Raw genomic sequence first — 13,375 nt, forward strand, 5'->3', positions numbered from 1 at the left:
GTTCTTGAGGAAACAAACCTGCAGTGATTCCAGCAACACTGTAAATGGAACAAACAAAGCATACCCTCTAAACTTCTGTGCACTGAGGCAGGTATGACTTTGCTGCCTCTTCTTAGTCATTCTATCCTACCAATTATGATGGATAATACAAACCATGATGAGCAACCTTGTTTGCGTGGCAGCTTACTGAAGAAAAATGAAAACATTTATGGGCCATAATCTTTGTTTTCTCCTTTTTTTTTAAAAAAAAAGAAATATCTCCAACTATGCTTAAGTATTGAAAACTATTTTTTCTGCTAAAACGTCAGAAATTACACAATTAACAAGTGCTGCAGTATCTTACTGTATTACAGTAAAGGAACAGAATTGATGGAAATGGAACTGGCTAGTGCTAAGGCAAAGGGTTTGAAGAATTTGTGGGTGATGAGGCAAACTGGCATCAGATATCAGCCACAGATAAAAACGATTAGGACTGTTTGGCAGGCATGCTGAGATAAGGATCTGAGTGCAGATGGTGGGGAGGTGGGATGGAGAATGCAAAATATTACATAAAGAACTGACTTTCTTCACCCCCAAATTAAAAACAGTCTTGCCACAGCAGCTCCCAAAGAGGAGAATGGAAAGGGAGCAGGGGCTGGTGTTTCTCTTGCTCCTTTGAACCACTTGAGCCATAAGCTGTGTGGGCAGCATTTCAAGTGCAACAGTACTTGCAGTAGTTTCTGTTCATGACGCTGCTCTGTGGAGCAGAGCTTCCTCAGCCCCAGTCCTGGGATGACTCGGCTTGGGGTGGGCTTTCTGAATGCAAAATCCTGAGGGAGATTATGATTTTTCAACCAAGTATTTTATACTAGATTCAAAATCAGATCTTAAACAGTACCACAAAGTGAGGTGGGCATCAAGTAGTCCATGGGATGCTCATGTCTGTAATAAAGTGATTGAGTTCATTTGTCCATCTAGACATAGCCATTTTTGTTCCCATAAATATTGGCAAAACAAACTAGAAATATTTCAAGAAATTCACATTGGGAAAAAACTTGCTGTAGCATCTACTGATGAATGTTAATTAACTCATAAGGCAAATTATTTCAAAGACAGTATTTTTTTCAACCTGATTCTCAACCTCGGGACTGTTAGTCTTGAATTAACATGCAAGGGGTTGAAGATGGGATCAAATTTGAGATTTGCACATATAAAAAAAAATTTCCCCAATATGAAATGTCATTTATACTTAAATAACCATTTTAATAGTGATAAATATAGACAGTAACACCAAGCACATTACTTCATGAAATCTTAGTTTCCTAATATGTAAACTGAGACAGTTAGTACCTACTTTGCAGGTATTGTTGTTTAAATGAGATAATGAATGTAAAATGTTTAACAATGCTTGGCATATAGTGGTCTTTCAAGGAATAATAGCTACTATCCCTGGCCAAAATTTTATTTATACAGCACATGATTTTAAAAAATATTGAAGTACCTTATTTTTCAAGAAACATCAAAATGCAAATGAAATGATGTCCCTTGATTTAAGTGGCTAAACTAAAGACTCAGAGATGGTAAGTCATTTTCCCCAAAGTGACTTATTAAAACCACAACAAAGCTTAAAAAGAACTTAGGACATCTTGTCCCTACTTAAATTATCATTCTTTATCCCAAAATCAAAGCAAAGAACTATTTGGCATTTCTGATTGAAATACTTAGTATACATTCTGATGACTTTAACCAATATAATAATTCATCTTCTACCAGGAGACAGCAGCTGTCAGCTGTTGCACATACCACCAGCTGGCAAGCAAATTCAACCCTTGTGATTTAAACAAAAACAACATCTGCACCCCTACCCCTCAATCAACCCATCCGGGAAACAAAAACCCTCTCAAAGTTCTCAGTAAATAAATACCTGGCCAAAGTTAAACACAGCACAGAAAAACTGTAACTCAACATATAGTCTTCCAGGCTCTTGGCTGAATAGCCACCATAAACAACTGGAAAGATTCTGTAAAGGTAGGAAAAAAAACAGTACTTTAAAATAAGTAAACTAATCATTTCTCTCCATCCCGAGCACAGCACGATAACTTAACCTACTTAATAATTTGGGATGGGGGTGGGGGAGAGTGGAACCAAGGGAAAAACAATATAGAGGCTTTGTCTTTTGAACAAGATGTTTGAACCTCTCCTCCTGACAGACGTCAATCAAACAGCATCTATTCTGATTAGAACTGAAGCAAGAAGACATGAGCCATAATAGAGAAGCTCACATAATGTATCAGGCTCCCGACTAGCCTAAGACAGAACTGATTTTAAAATCAGTTCCACACAATGAAAACAATCACAACCCTAAGCAGCAACTTTTGGCAGCATTTCATACTTTCTGATTTTTATTCTTAAAACAGCAGTTAAAATGGTGCTGGCTGTATCACACACAGTATGTAAAGAGCATCCCAGTATGAAAAGGGTTCTTTTGTAGGTTACATGGGCCATCTCTTTACCCCCAGGCAAGATATACTTTTAAACCAGATCAAGAACTATATAATAATAACTAAGTCACAAAAGAAGATATACAACTAATAATTTTAAATCCTTTAGTTATCAAAGAAATGCATTAAAAAATAAGGTGTTATATTTTACTTATAAAATTATCAAATTAAAAAACAATTTATAATATTCAATGATGCTGTTATCCCTTTGGAAAACAATTTATTAGAATACATCCAAAATCACCAAAATATTTATACTCTTTTATCCAGGTTTCCCAACTTTGGGAATCTATCATAAGGAAATATAATCTACAAAGATGTTTATTAGAACTGGGAAAAATCCATAAAGCAGTGGTTGAGTAAGGCATAGTGTATCTATGGTTTATTGAGGAGACATTTAAAGTAATGGTCATGAACATTATGTAGCAATATGAAAATGCTTGATGTTAAGGAACAAAAGCAAGATACAAATCTATAAGTAGGATTATAACCATGAAAAATGTATTAAAAAATTAGAAGGTAGTAATTTGATAGGTATTTCCCCCTCTTCTCTATTTTATAACTAGTCTATGAAGTGATTATGTTATTTTTATAATTAAAACTTATTTTTTAAAGGTTATTTATCTGAGGAATATCTTTTGAGAGAAATTGTGTCATTTATCCACCGAGGTCAGTAGAGGATTACATCAGGAATAAGTGGTCCTGCACAAATCTTGGAGACATCTGGTTTTACTAAATTCTAGGTTCAGAGCATAGATTTAATAAATAATTGGGAGCAGAATAAGCTATTGGAATACTTAGGTAACAGAGTAATGTGAATTATTCATTCTCTTTTCCCTTCAAAACATTTAGCTCAAGATTCCAATTCAAATGTCTAGCTGCCACGTTTCTGGAAAGTAGCAACCAAGTTTCTCCCAGATATCTGAATAAAATCTTTGCCAAACATTTAAAGAAAGGGCCCCCAAACAAAACCAGAAGAAACATTTACAGCAAACAGGCCAATAATGAGAAGTAAACACAGCAGCACGTGTCGAGTCAGTTGTGGGTCTCCACTCTGTCGATACTGTTCTTCTTCCTGGGCTAATATGCAGCTCTGGGAATTACAGCGACTCACACAATGCTCAGCTATAAAACAGTAAGTGCGACAATCTGTAATCACAGCTTTTTATTTAAATGGACTTTAAATTCATAATGACTTCCTAAGGAAACTGCCACATATGCACACTCAGCTAAGCATCAGTATATTATTTCAGATGAAATCTGAGGAAAGCTCCTTCATGTTGTTTTAGGAGAATTCTAGTTGTAGAGTGTTTGTTTTTTTAAATGCAATTTTATTGAGATATATTCACATGTTATATGATCTGAAGTGTACAAACAGTTGACCACAGGATCGTCATACAGTTGTACATTCATTGTCACAATCAATTTTTGAACATTTTCATTAAGTAGAGTGTTTTTAATATGAAAGAAAGATAGCATACAATAGTATACAATAGTTCTCCTCTACCCGAGTCAAATACATATATGCCTGCATACATACATACATGTTCATGTTTATGTTTATTTATTTATTGGCAAAGTTAGTAACTCACTGCACCTATAATGTTACAAGAACTTCATTTTAAAAAATGAGTATTCTCTCTATACGAGATTATCACCCTCTTAGCATTTTCCCCCATCTTAAGAATTCTTATTCTAAAACAGTGTTGGTAGCATCTACAGAAATTCTATGTGCAGTTATTCTGAGGCTTAAGGATAAGAAACTTCTGTTCTATAAGCCCATCCTCATAGGGCTTACCTTTCTCAAATGAAGGAGTCCCAGGCCTACTTGTACTTGGATTTGCTCCTGGTTCTGCTGAAGGGCACTGTAGTTCACCATTTCCCATGGAGCAGGAGCAGCAACCTATGTAGGTAAAATGTCAGGGTAGAGCTCAACCACCAATAGAAATAGACAACCTCAAGAGATGCCAAATAAAACAAAACAAAAATACCCACTCACACACACAGACACAAATTTTCTATGCAGCATCAGTGGAAATGTTTTCACACGACATCTATCAAAAAGTATTCAGGTGTGATTATACAGAAGCTAATATTTTAAAATATTAGCCAGACAAAGGATCAGCTCTTTTACATATGGTCTCCTCATTGAATAAGACAAGGAAAAAATATTTTATACAAGTTGTTTTTTTTTTTTGCCACTGTGCTTTGGGAACCATGAATTCAAACACTTTCCTAAAATACAGCCTTTATTTTATCCCTCCTCAAAAGCACACACTAGTGCTCTATTGCTTGAGGCAGTAAATTCAAACCCCTTGGACTGAATTTGGCCAAATGACTCTTTATGACTTGGCCCCTCTTTTCCCACTCAACCACCCCCATTTTTCAACCAAAAATCCTTCCCTTCTTTCAGGACAATTCTTTCTGTTCACCACAAGCCACATGCTTATTTGTGACTCCTGGCCTAGGTTGAGATGATGTTTCACATGCCTGGAATTCACACTATAGTCAATTCATCCAAACCTCCTTTAAGCTTCAACTCAAAACTCACTTCTTTGAAGAACATGTAGTCTATCAGAAACAGTCAAAACAATTATGTATTTTCTTTTCAAATATATACCTTTGCAAATCCCTTGCTGGTTATAGGTAGATTGGTTTACAGAAGTCACACTGAGGCATCTGCCATAGAGCTGTAATTTTTCCTCTCTATAGTCAGAGAATTGCATGCGGTGTCTTTTAAAACATTTTGCACACATATAGACACGTTGCTCCTTGACATGGATAATAAAATAACTTCAGTAATAAGCCATATTAAAATTTAAAATGCTAGAAAAATGAATAATTCTAGGCTGACCCTTTCATTGATAATGTGCTTAAATCTTTACTATGTTCTTAAAAACAAAAAAGATTTCAAAGTATAAAAACTATAATCTATAATAAGCTATTACAAATGTCTTTTTAAATTTAAGATAATGATGCCATATCAAAGTTAAAGTAGAACCATAGAATAATAGGAAAGAAAATAGAGATCAGCAGGCCTGGAACTTTATCTTCACAGACTTGGAGGCTTAAATCAGCTAAGATAAAATCATTAAGATATATAGGGAATGTACACACACACACACAAACACACACACACACATCATAGTGGCCATTATGAAAATGCTATGGTAGTTGCTTCCTTCAAACATAAAAAGGGATATAAGTGGCTCATTAGTTTCCTCTTTTATTAACTGACCTTTGTTCTCATATTAAAATAAGTTAATTTTCCCTTCAATCTAAATTCCACACTTATAACATGTGCAAATTATAGGTCTCTGATAAATGTGCAGCAAGGGCAGAGGTGAAGTGAACTACTTTGGATTACTGAGATTTGAGAAAGCCAGGCTGGCCGTCTAAGCTTTGTTAGTACCGCTAACAAATCAGAAGAGAGGAGGATTCAGGGAAGGAGAACAACCAGACAGATTTAAAAACCTTTTTCCCAGGAACACATGTGAGTAGGCAAATAAAGAAGTTCTTTGCTGTAACAGTTTTCAAGGTAGCTTCAGAGAACCATGGTGTAACTTATCCACCCATCTGTCTCTCCATCCATTCAACAATATTACTAAACATGTACAGGGAGCCTGATACCGTGCTAGAGGTGATGAAGCAGGCAAGTCAGACACAGCACTCAACTGTCTAGAGAGTTCCCTGGATAATTTAAAGAGCAATCGTAAATCAGTGAGATAAAAGGACATAAACACCACAGAAAATTTCCCATGGGGATAAGCAATAGCTGTTTCTGGCTCTGCATTTATTCATACTGTAAGTACAAGATAGTTGTCCTGGAGATGATGATGAGAGGATTTTTTAAAAGTCTATGTCACAGTTTATTTGCTATTTTTAAAAGATAAGTAAAGAGGGAGCAGCAAAAGTCTGTCTGGCTTAAAATCCTTAGTTTAGGGTTCCCCACAGAGACCACCGGTCCTAGCTACTAATTGGAGGAGGAAGGCAGTGAAACAGTAGATGACACTAAACACTAGTTGGAGGGGTGGCTTTAAGCCCTGCCTGAAAACAAACAGTAAACTGGTTTACAGAATAAATGGAAGAGTCCAGAAAGAAAGTGAGGAAGGAAAGGATTCTGAGCATGATCAGAAAAATATTCTAGACTTAGGGTAAGGAGATGTGAAAACTTCTACTGAAAACACAAGTATAACCCTTGAACTTCAACTTTAAAAGGGAAAATGGTCAAGAAAGCTTAAAAGAAGGAAGTTCTGATTCTGATGATGTAATCACAAATGATCTAACAAAGAAACAAGTGAGCCCCGATTTTAAGGCCAGGAACTAAAGGTCTAGAGAGGGGTGACAACATAAGTGCCTACAGGGAGAAAAGGACGGAGGGTTTAACTGGCTAGAGCAGAAGAGACTGAAGGGATAAACAGGGTAAGGCCCCTGTGTCTAAGGGCCTGAGGACTGTGGGGAGGGTTTTTGGACTTAATAGTCATCGCAAGGCACTGGCAGATTTCCAAGGAGAGGTGTGACATGATCCAAGCTCTGAGAGGAAGATTATTCTGGCAGTTGCACATAAAATAGATTGGACCAGGAAGTGACAGGAGGCAGGCAGCCCCGTTAGGAGGGTATTAGAAGAATCCAGCAGAGAGACTGGAGGCCAGAGAGGGGGATGGGAGGTCAGAGAGAGATGGAGAGACCCCCCCAGAGGGAGAAAGCCATGCCCTGACGGCAAATTAGCCAGAGGTGGAAGAATGGTGGAACCAATGAAAGAAATAAAATTGTTAAAGTTCAAGTATGTTTGAAAAAGGGGATAAACAAGTGCTAGCCACAAATTCAGAAACAGATTTAAGAATATGCATGTAGGCAGTTGGAAATCGGATTGAATTTAGAGAAAGAGATCAGATTAGAGATACAAATTTAGGAACCACGTACAAGCGGTTGAAGTGAGAGCCATGAGAATATATTTCCCTCCTACGATCTAGTACCTACCATACTAGGAATAATCTTCATTGTGTACGTAAGGAAATGTGAATAAAGATGTTGATTGCAATACTGTTTCTAACAGCAAAATATTAGAAAGCAACTTAAATATTCATTTAGTGGAGAAGTGGATAAATAAAATTTGGAATATTTCATGTAATTGAATACATCTACAAGATGGCTAAACCTCAAAAGATGTTGGGTGTAATAAGCCAACTACAGTATAACACGTAAAATTTTAAAAACACACAACAATAATATATATTGTTGACGGAAAAACAAATGTGTAATAAAAATATGATCTGAAAGGATACAGCCCAAATTCATAATAGTGATTACCTCTGGAGTTAATGGGAAGGGACTTGGGTACAAAGATTTCAACTTTATTGGTAATGTTTTGTTGATTTTTAAAAAGATAAAGATCTGATGCTAATGTGACAAAATGTTAACCTTCATTAATTCTAAATTTTCTACTATTCTCTGTACTTTTTTTCTATTTTGAATAAGAAAAATAAATGATAAGAAAGAAGTTACATATTTGATTTCAAATCAAGACACAAAGAAATCTCAACAGTCATAATAGGCTCAGATTAATAGGAAAATACATAAAATACATAAAGCCCTGTCTTAGACTTAAAAAAAAAAACAGTTGTACAGATGGACTGTATGGTGTGTGAATACATCTCAATAAAATTGCATTTAAAACAAAACAAAAAACATGTACAAATTCAGGATTGGAGAGATATTGTTCAGTCATGATTAATGTATGAAGGAAAAAAAAATCCAACAGGTTTTTAGTTGCTCATAAATTCAAAATCATCAAGGGACTCTGGCTGCTACAGAAATTAATGTAATGTTAGGCAGATTTTAAAAGTTTGTTTTCTAAGTAAAGGCAGAAATGATTCCACTATGTTCTTCACTCAGTCAACATTTAACAAATATTGAATGCTCTCTGTGTGCATCTGGAATACTGCGTTCAGATCTGAGCACCACATTTTAAGAGGTTCACTGAGAAACCAGGATGTGTCCCTGGTGTCTCATGCATCTCAAGCTTAGATGGCTCAAAATCGAACTCATCTTCCACAGAAAAATCTGTTCTCTCTGAATTCCTCTTCCTACTTAATCGCCTGCAGTTACACATTAGTTTAAGCCAGATACCTGGACATTATTCTCAGTTCCTCTCTTATCCCTCATCCAGCTCCCAATCAATCACCAAGCCTCAATGCTGCTACTGAGTCCCACTCCTCCTGTAAATCCCATGTCAGTGGCTGTAGTCCAGGCCCTTACGTCAGGCCTAAGCTATTGTAAAAGCCTACTAATGTAACCCCCAACTCACAGGAGGAAATCTTCACATTTTTTAAACTACAGGGGACGTGACTTTCTGGGGTGTAAGACTCCCTGGCAATGTGGGACATGAGTCCCAGAGATGAGCCTGACCCTGGCATTGTGGGATTGATAATGCCTTCTTGACCAAAAGGGGGAAGAGGAATGTAACAAAATAAGGTTTCAGTGGCTTAGAGATTTCAAATAGCATTCTGGAGATTACTCTTAAACAAGTTTCAGCCAGATATAACAAATTGCCATGGTATGCCAAGTCCCAACAAACAGTATTCCTGAAAACCCTAAAGAAAACCAGGGTTCTATCTAAGAATCTATAAAAGTTTTACTCACTAAATTTATTTTTCCAGAATTTAAAACCTCCAGATTGTTCCCATGCCAGATAAGCCCTGAAACTTAGAGGTAACCAGTCTCTCCCAGAACATCAACCAGTTGCATTCCCCAACCCCATAATGTTGACACCCCTTTTCAACATGAAGAAGTTAGAATGGTCATTGTCCAAATATTCCTGAAGACTGAGAAAATGATCAAATGAGAGGGAGGAGTTGTAACAGATAAGTTAGGATTTAATAAATGATTATGATTATTGAATCATCTATAGATATTTCTTTTTAGTTTCTAGTGTATTAGAACAGCCAGAAGGAAATAGCTGACATTGTGCAACTGTAACTCATACTGTACTTTGAAATTTGCTCTATAACTACCTGTTAAACTGCATTTTGAAATCTATCACTTGTATGTGTGTTATATTTCACAATAAAAAGCATTAAAAAAAAAATCTTCACATTTTTGCAAGGCATATAATGCTCTTTATCTTTAACTGCTTCCTCACACATACCCTGAGCTCAAGTCTTACTGAACAGCTTGCAATTCCCTAACTAGAAAACAAATCTTCCTCATACTTCAGTAGCTCTGCATAAGTTGTGAAACAGTAAGCACTGAGTGATTTTATGTGTCAGAAAATGAAATAAAAAGAAATAAACTTTCCAGGTGATACATACGAGAAAGTGGTTGCCTCTGGGGAGTAGGACTGAGGGCAAGGGAGAAGTCTTTAGCTTCCCTTTTCATAGTCTTTTGGACTGTTTGAATTCCTTGCTATAAAGATGTCTTCTTCTTAAAATAAAAATAGTCATAATGATAGCTAACACATAATGCTTACTACATGCTAGGCTTTATGTATGTTAAATCATTTCATCCACTCAATAGCCCTCTGAAGTATCATCATCATCAGATATGGAAACTGAGTAACAAGGAACACAGAACTTGTCCAATATCAAACAGTTGTATATAATGGAGTCAGGATTTGAACGCAGGCAGTCTGTCTCCAGACCCACGTTTTTAACCACTGTGCTGTACACTTCTAGTTTGAGGAGAAGGAAAGGAGAGGAGGAGGAAGGTAACGTTTATAGATGGTAAGATCTGTGGGATTTTTTTAAAGATAAAGATAGTTAAATATGTTTATCTGCTATTTCTTGCCTCTCTACCTCTTTCTATTCTTTACTTATTGATAATTACAACTAATATTTTTGAGATTAGCCATCCCCCTATTCCTCTAAAGAAAATATGTACCATCATTTGCACTTACCTCCTAGCATACTGATTTATGAAATCACGTGCACCAATGAATCCAAAATGCACATTCTCTTGCTGAGTTCCCTTTGTGAACTGAAGCACCCCTCAAAACAACTGTTAACAAAGCTACTAGTTAGGATCATATTTTCACTCACCCCAGGGATCAGCAAACATTTTCTGTAAAGGGCTAGGGAGTAATAAATAGTTTAAGCTTTGCAGGCCATGGGTCTCTGTTCCAACTACACAACTCTGCCACTGTATTATGAAAACAGCCTTAGACAATATATAAATGAATGAGCATGGCTATGTTACAATAAAACTTATTGACACTGAAATTTAAATTTCAAATAATTTTCAAGTATTATAAAATATTTCCTCTTTTAATTTTTTTAAAACCATTTAAAAATGTAAAACTTATTTTTAGCTTGTAGACCATACAAAAACAGGTGGTAGGTTGAAATTTGACCTGCGAACTGCAATTTGCCAACTCCTGATACCATTAACCCTGCTCATCAGCTCTCCTTCAGTTCACTTATTGACGGTGCTTGTCTGATACAATGCTGTGCAATTAACAAACATATGTGCTTGATATCCTCGGAAAGCCTCCCCTTCAGTTATACTTTTTTCCTAAACTCTCAGTTCTGAGAAAGTCTTAGGATTATACTTATCAAAAAAAAAAAAAAAAAAAAAACTTATAAAGAGGAATCTGATTAATAAATTTGTAAATTCTTTCTGTTATTGACTATGAATCAAGTTCCTCATTTGACAAATACCTGTGATTGAACAGTTCCAGAAGTTTCCTTAAACAAAACATTTAGGATAGATAAAGGCATGTAAATAGTTTCTTTATATTTAAGGATCGTACTTCTTTCTGGGATGGAACTTGTAAAAAGTTCTGGCTCATTTACTGGCACCGGACTCTCTTCAAAAGCAGTGTTTCCAGCTTCAAAAGCAGTGTTTCCAGCTCCCGCTGCCTTGTGGTTCTGAGACTGGCCGAAACCTTCATATCGTCCTGCCTGGGTGGTGCGGTTCATACACATAAGTGACATGCCGGCTATCAGAATGCTGCAGAATAGGGTGACCGCTGTGGTGATCATCTGCCAAAGACAGAGAACAGGTAACAGGCCACCTTCACAGTCCCATTTCGATAATCTTAGTATAGGAGGTTATGAGGATTTTTTGGTGGAAAAGACAACATCTCCACAGCTTTAAGTGTTCTAGACAGTGGTTCTTAACAAAGGGTAGTAAGAAATTAAAATCACACGAGGAGGTTTTAAAAATCATATGGGGATGGTTGTTAAGCCCATCCTTGGGCTCTGTTTTTAAAGAATTCTGACTCGGCAGAATTCCAGAGTCACTCTTTGGCTTTAGAAACATCTTTTCCTAGATGGTTTTTGTTCTGAAATTTATATTTATGATAGGATTGAGAATGAAGAACTTGGCTTTTATAATTACTGCTACTGCTAACTTACTAAATGGCTTTGAATTAGTCACCCTTTCCTCCAGTAGAGGAAATATAATTCACAAGTGTGTTTAAGAAGACTCAGTGAGCTTCAAGTAACTGGAAATCCTCAGCTAAAAATGGACTTAGACAGGCCAAATCTTTTTTTTTGTTGTTTTTATTTTGAGGTGTGACTTAAAGTGATAAAGTAACACCAGTGTGATATGCAATTGGTATAGTTGCAATTGATTTTCAAAGTTAATTTTACTGTAAGTATAGCAAGGCACATTAACAAAATAACAGGAGACTTTCTCAAGAACAGACTCAATAAACTCTTCCTACCTGCTCTTTTCCATAAAAGAAGGCTGAGTCAATGCTATCTCCATTATGTTTTCCAGTTATCAAAAGAACACCAACAAGGAGGGCAGGAATTCTGTAATAACAAGGGTTTGGAGAGAGAAAGGGAGAGACAGACAGAAAGAGAGAATGAATAGTAACTGTATATATGGAAACACATAAGCAAACAGAAAGCACCAACTTACCCCCAGCCAGATATTATGATGATTCCAACAGGAATTTGCATCATCTCTCGTTTTTTCAAAAGAAACAAAGAGATTGCTAGAAGGCCTAAGAACAAGAAATGGTTAAAAGATATACAATTACTCTTGACTTTGATCAGACTTCATGGAACTGGATTTATTTCCTTTATTTTTTTTTAAACCAAGCTTATTTCAGTAGTAGTCTGAAATTTAGAATTTACTACTTCTAAATAAATGCTATCCCCAATATTTTGAAGCAAGTTTCTTTAATTCAAAATCATTCCTTTCTCCACCTAAATTGTTTCTTGACTCAAGTTTTCTTGATTTAGCTGTGAGGATTTTTCAAAAGTCTAAATTATTTTGTTCTTTTAAATCATGTGTTTGGAATCAAAGTACATTTGAAATTGTTTTTTAAAACTTGGTATATAGTAATTCTAAAAAGAAATTCTAAAAACCCACTCTGCTGGTTCTGAGAAGTATAGGTGATTCTTATATATATGATAGGATATGTTTTTGGAACATGCCCCAAGTCTAAATGATGGAACTGAATACAAACACAATACAAACTTAATACAAAAACAAAAATGTTTTAAAGTTCTTCAATTTCATATATACCTTACAGTCAATTCTTTATACAAGTAAGATCTTATTTTATAAACTCCATATAGCTATAGAATCTAAGAACTTTCAGGTTAGAAGAGACTGCTCTTTTAAATGAATGACTTCATTTTATAGATATGGAAACAAGGGTTTGCCCAAGTCACACAGCTAGCATAGGACAAAGCAGGACTAGAAACCCAGCCTTCCGACTCAAGGCAAGTGATCCTTCAACTCTGTTAGCATTTCTTGAGCTCAGGTCTGCGGACCCCTGGGATTCCTAAGACATATTCTTCAAGATCTGGGAATTTTCCATGAGACATTTTAAGTATTTTAGTTTTATTTTCAATGATAATCACCTAGATGCTCACCTTATAACCATGAGCATGATTATAAGACTCATGATTTTAAGACTTACATTTGATTTTGTATTAAGT

At 35.9% G+C, this 13,375-nt stretch overlaps 1 protein-coding gene across 3 annotated transcripts in view; it reads right to left on the bottom strand.

Moving 5' to 3' along the window:
* GPR155 (G protein-coupled receptor 155) overlaps nt 1–13,375 on the bottom strand; it is a 39,404-nt gene that overhangs the window by 6,158 nt on the left and 19,871 nt on the right. For 2 of the 3 annotated variants that reach the window (XM_037849234.1, XM_037849236.1), the window contains 7 exons: nt 12,345–12,429; nt 12,145–12,235; nt 11,135–11,458; nt 5,101–5,251; nt 4,279–4,383; nt 3,469–3,605; nt 1,904–1,999 (listed from right to left, as the gene is read on the bottom strand). In XM_037849234.1, coding sequence (XP_037705162.1) covers nt 1,904–1,999; nt 3,469–3,605; nt 4,279–4,383; nt 5,101–5,251; nt 11,135–11,458; nt 12,145–12,235; nt 12,345–12,429 — 989 coding nt within the window. The remainder of the gene's footprint in view (nt 1–1,903; nt 2,000–3,468; nt 3,606–4,278; nt 4,384–5,100; nt 5,252–11,134; nt 11,459–12,144; nt 12,236–12,344; nt 12,430–13,375) is intronic. The other variant, XM_037849235.1, reaches the window with a different exon arrangement.

Source organism: Choloepus didactylus, chromosome 9 (genome assembly GCF_015220235.1).
Source record: "Choloepus didactylus isolate mChoDid1 chromosome 9, mChoDid1.pri, whole genome shotgun sequence".
NCBI lineage: Eukaryota > Metazoa > Chordata > Mammalia > Pilosa > Megalonychidae > Choloepus > Choloepus didactylus.